At 53.9% G+C, this 14,942-nt stretch overlaps 1 protein-coding gene across 1 annotated transcript in view; it reads right to left on the minus strand.

Moving 5' to 3' along the window:
• ALDH1A3 (aldehyde dehydrogenase 1 family member A3) overlaps positions 1-14,942 on the minus strand; it is a 42,523-nt gene that overhangs the window by 18,931 nt on the left and 8,650 nt on the right. The window contains exons 4-9 of the mRNA XM_052659582.1: positions 10,782-10,911; positions 10,433-10,494; positions 7,931-8,059; positions 6,316-6,429; positions 4,424-4,526; positions 1,963-2,147 (exon numbers count right to left, since the gene is read on the minus strand). Coding sequence (XP_052515542.1) covers positions 1,963-2,147; positions 4,424-4,526; positions 6,316-6,429; positions 7,931-8,059; positions 10,433-10,494; positions 10,782-10,911 — 723 coding nt within the window. The remainder of the gene's footprint in view (positions 1-1,962; positions 2,148-4,423; positions 4,527-6,315; positions 6,430-7,930; positions 8,060-10,432; positions 10,495-10,781; positions 10,912-14,942) is intronic.

Genomic DNA, 14,942 nt, shown 5'->3' on the forward strand with positions numbered 1-14,942 from the left:
GGCCCAAGGGTAGCCAAGGCAGCGAGGAGCTCTGCTGAGAGGAGAGGGTGGAGAGGACTTGGGACCCTGCCCTGCACGAGGTAGCCTGTGTGAGTCCATGCATCTCTTTGCTCAGTTGCCAAATAAACCTGAATAATTTTGGAGCATGCCGGCTGCCTGTAGTGGACCCTGAGCTGGTCAGCTAGTTGTTTTACTGGTATGAGATAGACAGGACTATTTAGACAGCTGTAAATGCTCTCAAAGTAAAATCTTACTAACGTAGATGAAAAAGCACTTTGGGAGGAGAGAAAAAAAAAAAAAAAACTCAACAGCATCCCTAAATAATATGCTGAAGTTAGATGGCTTAAGGGAGTTTTCAAAAGGACTTTCAACAGCAGCATCAAAAGCACTGATGAAATCAACACCACTCCGCTCTCTTGGAAGAGATTTCTATATCTGGCTTCAGAAGTCAAGCCTGAAACCTTGGAAAGAGACTTACGAATAATGATGGGGTAAAAGGGTTTCCTTAGGATGGATCAGCTCACGTATTTCTCACGGATTCTGGATTAGCTTCACAATCACAGCAGATTCAATAATGACTTGTGGCCACGTCTGTACGCAGACCTGAAATCCAACCAAGGACTCTGGACTTTGTCTCACTGGCCACTACTAGGATGGGGGTTGAGGCCTGACAGGAAGCGGAGTGTTGGCCACAAGTAGAGATATTTCTCTCCACCAGGGTCATGTGGCACCAGAGCTACAGCATGTGGGCTGGGCCAAGGCAGAGGTGGGCGCCATGGCCAGACACATACGTTTTCCAGGTGGTCCTCCCCACTCCCCAGCCAAGGTGTCCCCCCAAGGATGGTCAAGCAAGACCTAATTGATGTGGCTTGAAGTCATGTATATTCACTTCCACCTAGCTTAGGGTGCCTGCCTTTTAATGCCTCTCCCCTTAAAGAATAAAAACTTATTAGATGCCTTGAAATTTCCTTAATATTCATCAATAGCTCTGTCTTCCAGATGAGGAAACTGAGGTTTGGAAGGAGCTTGTGGTTTTCACAAAATTCCAGAGCCAAACTTGTCCTCAGTTGCATGGCTTCCCATGGAAACACATGGGGCCAATGCAGTGGGTGAGTAGCTAGCTCCTGGGACAGACGCAAATGGGTGAGTCCTGACATGTGATTTGAAATTTCCTGGCTGGAGCAGGACTTTGGCTACAAGCAAAGTGGGTTACTGTTGAGCTCCATTTCAATAATTCATGGGATGGTTAGGCTGTCCTCTTTTAAATATTTATCCATCTGCTGCCCTGCACAATTAGAAAGTGATACAGGATGTGCCCTCTTACTGAGGTTATTAAACCTTGGGGTTATGATCATTTCCATCCTGTTGTTAGCTTCACAAACCAGGCCGCCAGAGACATGTTCCTGCTGCTCAGAGATGTATCCCAATCCTCTGAGCCCTTTCTACTGAGATTCTGATGGTCACCTCGTCCTGTAAATCCCATAGGTTCGGAGACCGTAGCCTCTGACTCCAGGTGCCACTTCCACCTGCACTCTGCTGCCTTTCAGCCCGGCTTCCGACTCGCTTCTGCAGAGAGGCTAGCCAAGCAAGAAGCCTCTGCCTGTGGCTCTCTCCTGGGGAGACTGCGGCTCAGAGAAGAGGTGCCTCTGGCTGGAGGGTACAGGCACACGGGCTTGTGAACCAGGAATGCCTCTCTTCTGCCAAGGCCCAGAGCTCAGTATTACCTGCCGTGAAGAGTTGAGTGTCTGTGTGCCCACTCTGATTTTATAACCTTACCAAGGCCTGACGGGACTGGACTGTCCGTCAGCATTGGAACAACAGCCCTCAGTGGGCAGGCAAGCGGGTGAGGGAGCCCTTGCTTCAAGAGGGACCCTGAAGCCAGGGGGCAGCAGAGCTGTGCAGGGCTGGAAGCCGGTTTGCTTAACCGCTCAACATGCGCTTGGGACGTGGCGCCTCAGTTACCTGGGGCCCCTGTTCGGTCCTGACGTCAAAGGGGTCTCCAACCGGCCGCTTCTTGGCATACTCCACGCTCTGCCTGACAAACTCGTCGTAGACCTGCTCCTCCACGAACACCCTGGAGGCGGCCGTGCAGCACTGGCCTTGGTTGAAGAACACTCCCTGATGGGCGCACTCCACTGCCAAGCTCACTGCAGGGAGGGGTGGCGGGGAGAGGAAGCGATTAAGTCGTTAGGGCCTGACGGGCGACAGCTGCAGCTCTAATTGCCCACACGGGAAAACAGGCCTCGGGATGGCTGCGGTGCAGAAATTAATTTTGCTCAGCGTTTCCCAAAAGCGGAGGATGGGAAAGGGGGTTTTCGGGTCCACGGAATTCCGGGTTAAATAGGTTCCCGACTGCTGGATGTCTCAGCATCTTTACTGTGCTAATGAGCACGGAGACTGTTCATATCCCCATCTCCCTTGCCCACGGATCCCTCCCCTTCCTTTTCTGGAGAGTAGTGGTCTATAAAATAACCTTTTGTAAGTATTGATGTTGACCAGTTGGTGAGAATTTTTCAAGGGGCCGAAATTTTCCACCTTGAGTGACAAGGGGGAGCTTATGAAAGGAACACAACACTATGTGTGACTTAAAAGGGTTTTAAAACATGTGTTGATTCTGCCTGATGAAGGCTGGATCTGCACTGTAGAGAGCTACACCGAAATAAAACCAGGCACTCAGACTGAACTAGCCGGGTGCTCAGGGAGAGAGGCCACTGACATTCACTGAGGGGCTTCTACACCCCACCTGCCTGCGCCCCAACTCCAGGGCAGCTTCCCTTTGCATAAAGCAAGACCAGGCCCCCTTGGACGTGGGCGGAGGGTCCACATCAGCCAGCTTTGCTCTCCGGGCAGCTCTGAGGAAGGCTGCTCTGGGCTTTAAGAGCCATCATTACCCAGCAAGGGCTTCTGTGTCAGTCACTGTGACAGCAGGACAGCGTCACAAGGTTCTGTCTCTGCCTGCACCCCACCTTCTCCTAGGCAGCTTCAAACTACCCCTGCTCCAAAACAGCTCATTTACTTACTGACAGCACCCAGAGGCGGGCAGCTGCAGTGTTGGGAGACGGTGGCATGTTACTGTAACATAGCTGGGATGCCAGCTATGCCAGGATTGAATTTTGTGGACAGGCACTGCCCAGCCGAGGAATAGGAGATGGGTGTTTATGACTCTTGTCAAGCCAACACTCAGACAGGAGTCCGTGTTTCTGCTGCAGGCTTCCCGGTTGCGAGGGAAGAGAGTATGCTGACAGACAGAAGGGTCTGGAGTCACAGGAGGGCTCAACAGGAGTCCTGCTCTCTGAGACTGGAGCTTCAAGCTCCACATGTGGGTCACAGTGGAGGGGCACCCAGGACTGCCCCACGTGGCTGCACAGACCATTAGCAACACTGGTCCTACTTCCTGTAGGAAGCAGCAAACCAGGCGAAAACGAGCAGTCCGTCTTCACACCCAGCTCCCCTTCCTTCGGGGGCGCTTGAGTCCTCCCCCAGTCCTCTCCCCCACCGGGAGCCTACTGCGAGGAGAACTGCTACCAGTGATCTACACCTGGGCCAGAAACGACGCTAGGGTCACTTCTCGGGGAAATGTGCAATTCCAACCGTATCTGACCATGGAACGGGAGGCTTCGGACTGCTCGAAAGGCATCCCAGGCACCAGTGGGCAGGCGGGGAGGTGCTCACCAAGGCAAAGGCGTTTTAGTGTCCTGGGAAATCACACCTTGGGCAGCTGACCCTGCCAGCAGGTCAGCCACGGCCCGATGTGGCCCTTTCTTCCCTCTTCTGGACACGGCAACCCAGAATAGTGCTTACTTTAATGTTGTATCAGGAGACACAAGCTGCTAGACAGGCAGGCTTTCCCAGGGAAGAGGCAGTCAAGGGAAATACAGTGCCCAAGCCAGCAGGATACTCCTGAGGGCCCCTGCCACCGGCCTCTGATTTGTCAGGTTTGAGACAAAGAAGAGAGGAACACCTCAAGTCCTCGAGAGCTGGCAAGCGGCGCAGGAGGCACTGAGCTGGAGGGCAGAGTGATGAATGCCTGTGGGGGTGCCCGTCCCGGCCTCCTGGCCTCCCCCCCCCCCCCCCCCGCCCCCCCCCGCCCCACACAGGGGCTCTGAAGAAGACCCAGACCCGCTGGTCACGGCCCCAGCTCTGCATGGACAGGGAAGGAAAACTCAGCCTCGAAGGGCAGAAACAGGCGGCCCTTGTGGCTACACATAAAACCTGCCCTCCTCCAGGGCGGCTTCCCAGCAGTGAAGCTGGCCTTCGGGTCTCCATCTGCCTGATATTTACGGTGCGACGACCCGAGGTGGAGAAACATCCCCGCAACGCGTGTTCCTGTTTCCCGCAATGGGTTCTGGCTCAGTCAAGGAAGCGAGGAGAAAGCTGTGGGCCGAGTGAAGCCGCTGCGACTCCGGGAAGCGGGGAGACTCACGGTCGGCATCAGCACACACGATGCAGGGGTTTTTCCCGCCGAGCTCCAGCGTCACCCTCTTCAGGTTGCTGTGGGAGGCCGCCTCCTTAACCAGCTTCCCAACCTTCGGGGTAAAAACCAGACAGAAGAAGCCTGGGACAGAGCCGAAGCGGCAGGACGATCTGAGCAGGCCCTGGGCTCTCGCAGCGTCTCCTCCTGGACCCGACCGTGACCCGGCTGGAATCCCGGCTCTGAGCGGCTCCCCGCAGGGGTGGACCGGAGCCTCGCAGGCCCGTGGCTCGCCCATGGCCACCCACGGCGAGCGGCGGAGCTGACCTCGCCTGCCGCCTACCGCCAGCAGCAGACGGTCTCGCCCGAGGGACCGAGGGGCGGCCGCTCTGCGCGGTCCTTTGGTCTGATCTGAGGGACCTCCAAGGGCTAGAGAAACAGGGGACCTGATCTGCAGGGCGGGAAGGTGCCCATCCTCTGGAAACGCACCCCACGACCGAGGGCCCCGGGGGCAGGGAGAGAACGGCTTCTCCATGAAGTAAGCGTGGTAACTCTGCAAGCTGTGCCACCCTAGCTCCCGTGTGTGCCCATCACCCCTACACCACTGCAGGGGGGCCTGGCTCAGCAGCGCCTCGTCCTGGGGCCACCAGCTCAGGACCGGCAGACTGAGACCAGGGGGCACGCGGGCCTCGGGACAGACGGCCAGCAGGAGGCGGAGCTGGGCTCCCAGGGCTGAGGGGAGGGTGCCAGCATGAAGCAGGGCACTCAGAGCCGGTGCGCCGGGACAACCCAGACGGCCCGACGGGCGGCCCCATGGTCCCAAGAGAGGGCAGCGGGGGCAGGGACGCGCCCCCTGTCACGGAGAAGACGGGAGACCTGGGAGCCACTGCGGGGGGCCCCTCTCTGCCCCCAACCCCCCTGTCCCCATCTTGAGGGTCCTGTCCTCCAGCCACAGAAGAGGACGAAACTAGGAGAGATAGGAATGCTTACTGCCTGGGAGATTTTGTCCATCTATTTCTTAAGTACAGAAGCGCTTTCTCATTAGAAATAATTCCACATATAGATGCGTATAAATTAAAGGGGAAAGATTTTATCTCCCTTCATTTGTTAATGCCCCAGGACTTACCGAGGAGGCCACAGTAAGAATTTCTTGGGAGTCTTTCCAGGCAATTTCTATTTCTCTACACACACCTTTATATATATGTATATATATAATAGTGTTAGTCACTCAGTCGTGTCTGACTCTTTGTGACCCCAGGGACTATAGCCTTACCAGGCTCCTCTGTCCATGGAACTCTGCAGGCAAGAATAGTGGAGTGGGTTGCTGTTTCCTTCTCCAATACATATATATATGTGTGTATATATATGTATGTATGTGTATATATGTATATGTGGTATATACTTTCCTGCAGTTTACTATTTGTGTGTGTGCTTTAGCAGTAGATCATGGCCCAGCTTTCCTTATTGTAATGGCTATAAAACATCATATAGTATAGATATAAAATAATGCAAAGTATGTCCTTGAATGCTCATGAAAATAGTAGTTGCTAAGCAGCTACTTCAAAATGGACTTTCTGAATCAAAAGTTGACACTTTCAAATGTGTGATCAGTACTACAATATTGCCAGTCACCCTAGGCTTATTTTTTTTAACCTTGATTATGCAGTTTATCCTATGGCTATTACACATTTTTATCTTATCTAACAGTATTTTCTTCTGAGGCTTCTGAATAATTAAATTAGACATTTATTTAGTTTGGAAACTGGATCAGTAACTTTTTTGTTTTTACTATTGCTATGTACTAAAGTGGGGTCAGATTTAGCACAGGGACGCATCACAGTTTAGCCTCTAAAGGAAAAATTCCCAGTAACAGCTGCTGGCCCCCCGGGCCGGTAAGGAGTTACCTCTGTGGACCCAGTGAAGGCTATCTTGTTGATCTGAGGGTGAGAAGAAATTGCTGCTCCCACTGTGGGCCCAAATCCCGGTACGATGTTCACCACGCCTGGAGGGAATCCCACCTGGAAGGAAATCAAGACGGTGGTCGGAAGAGGAGGTTGGGAGAGCCACGGCTGGGCAAGGTCCCTGAGCGGAGTGGCAGCCTCACCTGGAAGCTTGGGCTCAGGTCCGATAACCTCTCCAGGGCCAGACCCAGTCAGCCAGCGAGTGGGTGGGATGGGGTGAGGCCTATACCTCTCTCCCAGGTGGCCTGCCTACCCCAAAGGGCTTCGGAACAAAACGGCAGTTGCCTTTGTAGCAGAGCACCATTCTGTGTGTGTCTGCGTGTGTGTGTGTGTGTGCGTGTGTGTGTGTGTGAGTCAGCACGGGTCTCTCTCTGTGAGTCTATATCTGTCTGTGTGTTGAGGGAGCAGGGACACCTTGGTCACAGCCCCCAGGCTCAGAAGCATCTGCAAAATACACTTCCTGGGCTTCAACTTATTTTTAAAAAATCTGTCCCATTACTGTTCCAAATGGCAATATGGTCTCACGCCCTTAAAGTCCCTGACTGTTGAACCTGGGTCACTCTGAGAGCTAGTACATCCTGAAGGTGGGGAGCAACATTTCATTCACGTGGTGCTCTGTGCCTGCTAGGTGCTTTTTATTAACCAAGAGCAGCGCAAATGAGCTGGGGGGGGGGGGGGGGGGCAGGGAATGCTCTTCCACTGGGGGATGTGATTCTCTTTGTTATTATAAAACACATTAATTCAGAAATGCAAGATTTTAGGACATGGCGCTTGAGTCTTCAGTTTTCCTACACACTTTTTTAAACAACTGTGACTTTAGAATCTCTAAGTCTAATTATATGATGTCATCAGGTCCCACATCACCGGTCAGAGGAGAGCCTTTCATCTAAACAGCAAATGTTTCACTTCCCAGTCGTATCGGCCTGGCTAAGAGATGAAATGAATGGACCTTTCCTCCTATCCCTCTTTTCTTCCTGTTAGTTTTTAAAAAATATTTGCAACATACAGTTTGCGGACAGAATGACTGAAATACATTGCCAGGTGTGTCCGGAAGGAGGTGGCCCTTTGGGCAGCTCATTTCCCCAAGTGGTAGCTGCCAGGGAGAGGACAGGCGCCTGAGAGCCAGCGCTGGGGAGGAGGCTGGGGCTCGTCGCAGCCCCTCTGGGGGTGCTGGTGGGGTCACAGCTCCAGGAGAAGGACGGACACCACGCAGACAGGGTCTGGAGAAGTCACCTCTCAAGCAACCCCCTTGTAAATTCTCTAGACAAAACATTTGGCCAGAGACCACAGGTTTGAGCTCGTCATCAGAAGGAAGCATTCTCATTGGGATCAGGGGAGGAATGGAGTCCCTTCTAGTTCAGCAGCCACAAGCAGGAGCAGGGAGGAGCAGCTGCCAAGTGAAACCAGGAGGCATTCCCGTCCCACTCAGCCGGGAGCCAGCGGGCGCTGGCACGCATGGCCCGGCTCTGCAGGGCAGGCTCATCTCTGGCGGCGGCCCGGCTCCCGGGAGTGGGAATGTTCCTGAGAACATAGAGCATTTTCTCCTGGGACGTCTCACCTCTTTGATCAGAGAGCCCAGGTAGAGGGCGGTGAGGGGGGTCTGCTCCGCCGGCTTCAAGACCACGGTGTTCCCGCAGCAGAGAGCAGGAGCCAGCTTCCACACCAGCATCAGCAGAGGGAAGTTCCACTGTAGCAGAACACAGAGGGGTTGGGGGCCCCGGGGCTGCCCACAACGCCATCCCCAAGGCCCAGGGATGCCTGCAGGGAGCACTTGCTTTGCATGGTTTAGATGTGGGGTATAGGAGGTCACGCAGGAGTATGCAACGATCAGGGGCTTCCCTGGTGGCTCAGGGGTAAAGAACCTGCCTGCAGTATGAGAGCACTGGGTTTGATCCCTGGGTCGGCAAGATCCCCCGGAGAAGGGAATGGTTACCCACTCCAATATTCTAGCCTAGAGATTGCCATGGGCAGAGGAGCCTGGCGGGGTCCTTATATAGTCCACAGGGTTGCACAGATCAGAAATGAGTGAAGCAGCTAAGCAGGAGCAACAGCAGCATGCAATGATCAGAACTGCATTCCTGCCCAGCGTCTCCTGAACTGCACCCTAGGAGATGCTAATAGGGGGTTACTGCAAAGAGGATTCTGCTCTAGGTGTGCTACCATCTCCTCCTGCAGGTTAACAATGCCAGCAGCATGTTAGTACCTGGGAAAAGCCCCAAAGGAATGAGGCCTGCCTCTCCTCAACTCAGGCCTGCCTGTCCTCAACCCCTATCTCTCTTCCTACAGAGCACAGACCGACCCCTGCCCGATGGGTGTTTGGTGACATTTATCTTGGAAAACACTTTCTTGTCCTCCTTTCAGCATAGAGGCAGGGACACCAAAGTCTCTCTGGCATCAGGCCTGAAAAGCGCCCTCGCCCACTGGGCGTCCACTGTGAGCCTGGTGCAGTTCCAAACGCTGAACTCATCTGATCCTGACACACCTGTGCGGGGGCAGTCACACTGCCACTCCCCTCGACAGAAGAGGGGACGCGGCGCAGAGGGTGAGCTCACTGGACCAAGGTCCCAACTGTCAGACGAAGGCCAGATACACAGCCAGGCTCGTTTCCCTCACTGCACTGTTGCCTAAGTGTCATCTGTGATGGGACGAGGTGAAACCGAGCGTCTCCAAGAGCACACCAAGCTTGATTCTAGCCAGCCCTCATCCCTGTGCCCACTCCCCCTATTTGGCTCCTTAGGCTCTGTGGATGCCTCTCCTCCAGCAGGGCTGATGAACAGCCAGCTAGATTTCGTCCCAGCTCTGTCTGAAATTCCTACCACTGTACACCAAACAGAACACCCCAGGTCCCAGGGGCCCGTGAGGCTGGCTGATGACAGCAGGCACAGCCCCGCTGGTCCCCGGGCTCTGCTCGTCTTCTAGACCCCCACTCCTGAGCACACAGATGCCATCAGCTCTCCCCTCCGACAAGCAAAGCTGCACCTTCTCCTGGCCTCTGCCTCTCCTCCCGGCTCCCTGCTCTCTCACTGCAGCTTCTGGAAGGCCCAGGCCCATGTGCCCTTTCCATTGGCCCCAGCTACATTGAAGACACCCCCAGCACCTCTCTTGGGGAGCACATCCAACAGTAGGTGTCTCTGTTGTTTTGAACTTCCAGGTAGGAGACGACCTGGAGATGGAGGATGGAAATGACCCCATCGATCGCAATCTCTCTCTGAAGATGTGTCATGCCCCTGGGGGGCCCCTGACCCTGGCTGCTCAGGCTTCTCCCTGGGATTCCTTAGGGGTCCTTGGAGCTCCCCTGGGCCCTCTTCTTTTCTCAATCTACATCCATCTTTAGGGGACCCCTTCCCAACTTGATGGGCAAGATCACCTCTGGCCTGACCATTGACTGGCTCTCAAACCTGATTACTGAGGCGTCACCCCTTCCTTGCCCCCAAAGAGTGCTTCTCCAGGCCTCTCCACACTGCTGCCTGCCTCCGCAGCTGCTGCGGTGGCCTGGGCCTTCCTCCCACAGACGGCAGAATCACAGCAACCCTGGCACCTGCCAGGCACTCCCCTACCCAGAAAGTAAAGTCCTGGGCCCTGGGCAGCATGGTGCTGGATGCTGGGCTGCACCACCTGCCGGCTCCGCCTCCTCATCCTCACTTTGTCCCTGCCTAAGCTCCCACCTCACCAGCTATCCCGCTGCTGCCCCCAAGTAGCCAGACACTTCTCCACTCTCTTGCAGGCCATTCCTATGCTCAGAAACCCCTTTGTCCTGGGGAACAACTCTTTCCTATCCTTCAAGGCCCAGTTGAGAGCCTCCTGCCCAAGGGGAGCTGACCATTCCTGACCCCTCTGGTTGGAATCCATGTGTCTTCTGCTGCATTCCTGGAATTGGCCCCTTGAAAACAGGAATGGGGTTGGGTCCATCTCGGCCCCCAAGCATCAAGGTCCATGCCACACAGCAATGCTCCGCTAGTGCCGCCACAGTCAAAGCAAAACCCAGTAGAGACGGGTTCCAAAGACTGCAGTGCAGTGGGGTGGGATCTACAGACCTTGCAAGAAAAGCTGCCCTACTTACAGGAGTGATGGCCCCACATACACCGATGGGCTCGTGCCTGGTGAAACACACAACATTGTCATCTGGAAGAGAGATGAAGAATCTCTCAGTCTCACGTGGATCGAGCTTAAGAATCCTAAGTAGTTAAAAAGACAAGAAACAAACCCAGAGGCCCATGAAAGTGTCAACTCTAAGTTTTATCTGTTTCATAAAGAAGTGATTTTTAACTCAATTTCAAAAGCAAAATTCCTTAGAAGAAGAATCGGCACAGTGCCGTTTCTTTTGCCAGGGGGCGTGGGAAGGATGCTCTGGAGAGAAATCAGAGGCTGCTCTGAAGAGGCTGCCTGGAGGAGAAAGAAGACTGGCTCACCTGTGGGGATGGTCCTGCCCTGTATTTTGTCTGCCCACCCAGCAAAGTATCGAAGGGTTTTGATACAGCCTTCCAGGTCGATGAAAAAGGCATGAAGGAACGGCTTCCCTGTGTCCATCGTTTCCAGGGTCTGCAATCATAAGACGACATGTTTTTAAGACACGGTTTTCCGTTTGACCCTCAGGTCGGTAAAGAGCGCAGGGAGAGAGAGCAGGGTCCTGGAGTGCTGCCCTCAGGACCTCAGAGCCACGCGAGTCTCGGAAAGCAAGACAGCACGTTCAAAAGAAGACCTGTCCCAGGCTGTCAAGGACTGCTTTTCTTTCAGAACACCTCAACCTGGGGGATCGGCCAGAGCATGGCCACGGGTCCCGTGAAGGACGGCAGCGGCTGTTCTGGCGCCTCTCTGGGAGGGAATAAAGGCGCCCTGGCACGGCCTTCCGTCCTCCTTCCGGAGCGCAGTTGGCGACGCGAGTCCGCGCGCTCCAGGAAGCTCGCAGAAGGTGTGCCGGCTTCAGGTTGGCTGGGAAGGGGGCTAGGTCCTCTAACAAAGAAGGGGCTCTGGGTTCTCTCTTCTCGGCCTCGCGGGCCAGCACAGCTGTGGAAAGCATGCCGGACCCCGAAGAGCAGACAAGCAGCACAGAGGCGCGAGTCCGTGCTCCTCGCCCAGGACGGGGCCGCCAGCCTGATGCGGGCTGGGAAACGAGCAGGCTCGCCCTGGGTGGTGAGGGGTGACTACTCCCCAGGCGAGCACGCAGCCACTCAATGGTACGGATTCTTTTCTGTTTGCAACCAGGCTCCAGAGAACCCCTGTGTTCCTCAGACAAGCGGCCCCAGGTGAGCCCAAGGCTGCAGCCGCCCACCGTCATCCGTGGCTGCAGGAAGCGGACACAGAGCTCAGGGCAGGATTCTGGTCGCAAAGTCGCTGGGGCGAGATGCCGGTTTATAGAGGAAGAGAGGCCCCTCCGTGCGCAGGCGCAGACGCCTCGCCTCCGACGGAAGGCTCTGCTCCCGCTTCAAGGTGCAGACTCCAAGGCTAACTGAGCCCATGACTCACTTATGTTACCAGGAGGGCAGGGACACGGCCGACACTGAGTCCGGGACTTCTGACGTCCATCAGGTCAGCGATGCTCTTCAGGCCGCTGCCCTGGACTTCTGCACCAGGGCATGTAGGATGGCTAGGTGAAAGGCTGGCGCCACTTTATCTTTGCTTCAGGAATGAACCAAGCATTCTCTGAACAGGAGGCAACCCTTTCTTAGCTGAGTGGCCGTGGCAAGTCCCTGAATGTCATCCTGCCTCAGTTCCCTCATCTGTAAAACAACACTAATAATGGTATCTACCTTACAGGAGTCCTGTGTGGGTTAAAGGAGTCCCATTCATAAGGCAATAACAGCAGTGTCTACACCTGGTACCAGTCACATCCACTGTTCAAATGATGGTAATAAGAGCTGTGACGTTTGTCATCCTTTTCCCTTTTGGGGCCAGACAGGTGGTCAGCAATCCTCATCTGGGGACAGTGAGGAGACAGGAGTGTGTGTTGCTAGAGATGACAGGGCTGGTCTGGGTCTGGGGTGTGTCTCAGCCCTGGTGGAAGCTGCTCAGGGATCCAGTCAGGGCAATGTAACAGCCAGTATGCTGTACCATTGGCTCCTACTGATTTACATTCCAAGTTGGAACTTCTCTTTTCCCAGCGGGAACTCAACAATTGTAAATAATGCCAAAATTCTCCAGGGCCCAGTTGCTCCACACAGCATCTGGTCGTCTATCAGCAGAACCTGGAGCTTGTTCTTGGCGCTTTTCTGGGATGGGAACAAAGGGAAGGGCTGGGCAGAGCTTTGTGGGGACATGCGGGGCCTGAGCCACTGCCCAGCTCCAGTCCTGGCTCACCCTCCGGCTGGGTAAACTAGGACAGATAACCTAACCTTTCTGGGCCACAGCATTCTTATCTTTGAAACAGGATGATAAATACTACAGATCAAGTGCCTGCAACAAGCCTGGGACAGAGTGAGCATTCAACAAGCATTGACTATTTTTATTATTAATTTAGTCATGTTTGCTTACTCTCGTGATAACAGGAATTTGCCAGGTTGGTGTTATGGAATCTTTCCAAGCAAAACTGGGTCATGATAGCTTTAGAAAGGAAATTCTTTAAAAAAAAAAATCAAAAACAATTTTCAGGTGATTACGCAGACATGAAGCCGAGAGATGAAGAGTTAGCTACTCGCCGGGACTTTTAAACAATTATTGTGGCTGGACCATGAGAGAACCACAGCTGCTTTTAAGTTTCTTTTTAACATTTTAGGAGAAAAATATACCTTTTGAGAAATCAACACATGCTAACCCTTAAATACTAAAGAATGAAGGGAAAGTGCGGTGGGGACATGCCCACGATGCCCTAGTGCTGAAGCTGAAATGAAGGGCTCAGAAGTGGGGCTCTGCTTGAGACAAGAGCAAACAGCGGCAGCTCCTCTTTGGAGGCTCCCGAGATGAGCATGCAAACACCAGAGCCTGGGTCCAGGTACTGTGGTGAGGGAAAAAGCGCCAGGGCCGCTGGATCTGCCCACGGTCTCCAAACACTGAACACAAAGTATTCAGGCCCAGCTCCGTCAGAGGCACCAAGCTGGCAAGGGAACATGACGGAAGAGGCGTTTTGTGCAGGAGAAGGCAGGAAAACCCTCTCAAGGGCGTGCTTTCCCTTGATGCAGTCTGGGTTCTAAAAACTGCATTTGCCGGTCACTCGCTTTGCCCCTTCCACGGTGTGGTGAAGAGCTGGACCTTACTTCCCGTGGGCAGTGAGTCTTGATGGCAGAGGCACCCTGCACCATGTGCACTCACAGCAGCCTTCCAGGACAGCCAAGAGGGCTGAAGGTGAAGGGGGGGTGCCTTGCAGCCACCGCGCCCCAAGATGATACTGACGCTTAAGGACAGGGAGGGAAGGGTACCGGGCACATCCTCTCCCGCCTGCTCTGAGTCCTCACGGACATTGCAGACGGATGAGCTCATGCTGGGGGAAAACAGAAATGTTTTTGAAGAAGCCAGTTTGGCAGCTTGAGAGTTGAGACTGGCTTTTGCTGCAGGAAGAACCAGAGGCTCTGTGGAGAGAGACACTGACCCTGGAGGGATCTCTCTCCCCCACCGCAGGCCGGCCAGCTGGGGCGGAGGAAGGAAGCTGCAGGTCTCTCCGTGTTTGTGGACGCACTCGCAGGGCAACACACCCCCAAGCAGCACCCGAAATGGAGTTTCTCCAGCCTCCACCCATGACACACATGCAAGGCCAAGAGAATCTCAGTGTCCTCGCTGGTGCTGACCTCCACGTGGGTGTCCACCTGACCACTCATTCCCAACATCAAATCAAGAAAGCTAGGAACTGTTTTTCCAAATCAGAGGCCAAAAAGGAGGTTTCCTTTCCGACCAACTGGACCTCCAGTTCTGGGACAAGTGTTACACGGGAGTCTGAGCTATGAGAGCTGCGTGTGCAGGCCGCAAAGGAAAAGACCCCAGGGCCCCAGGATCTCCTCCGATCAATCACCCACCGCAAGACCAAAGGAAGGTCTGAGGATCCCAGTAAATTCTGCACTTGCTACTCCTAAATGTCTTCACAGCCCATCTCATGAGAGCAGCCCAGCCTCACACAATGGGATGAATAAAGATCCACATTTTGCAGCTGAGGAATTACGGTGCTAGAAATCACCAGGAGAGCACACAGCTGAGCTTAGAACCTGGTCCTCAGATGGCATTATTAATAACTTCATCTGTTTAGTGCTTACTGGATGACGGGGACTGCAAAAGATTTTAAGTGGATCATTGTCACAACACTCAGATATCAATAATAGTGACATTCTCCGTGAAGAAACATACACTCAGGGAGGCTGAGCAAGTTGTCCAAAGTCACACAGCTAATAAAGCGGCAGAGCTGAGAGTTCGAACCTAGGTCTTTCACACTCTGAAGTTTCCTGTAGCTAAGTTATCCCTCACCATCACTCCACACACACTCACCACTGCCCATTTCAAGGGTGAAACGGGTGATTTTAAAGCTATATATGGACACTTTTTCTGTGTCAAGGGATGGCATTTATTTTAATAAGTATTAGAAAAACCACACCGGCACATTACACCTGTAATTTCATAGACACTGTCCCTGAGGATGAGGTTAAATTTCAGTT

This window comes from Budorcas taxicolor, chromosome 21, assembly GCF_023091745.1.
Source record: "Budorcas taxicolor isolate Tak-1 chromosome 21, Takin1.1, whole genome shotgun sequence".
Lineage (NCBI taxonomy): Eukaryota > Metazoa > Chordata > Mammalia > Artiodactyla > Bovidae > Budorcas > Budorcas taxicolor.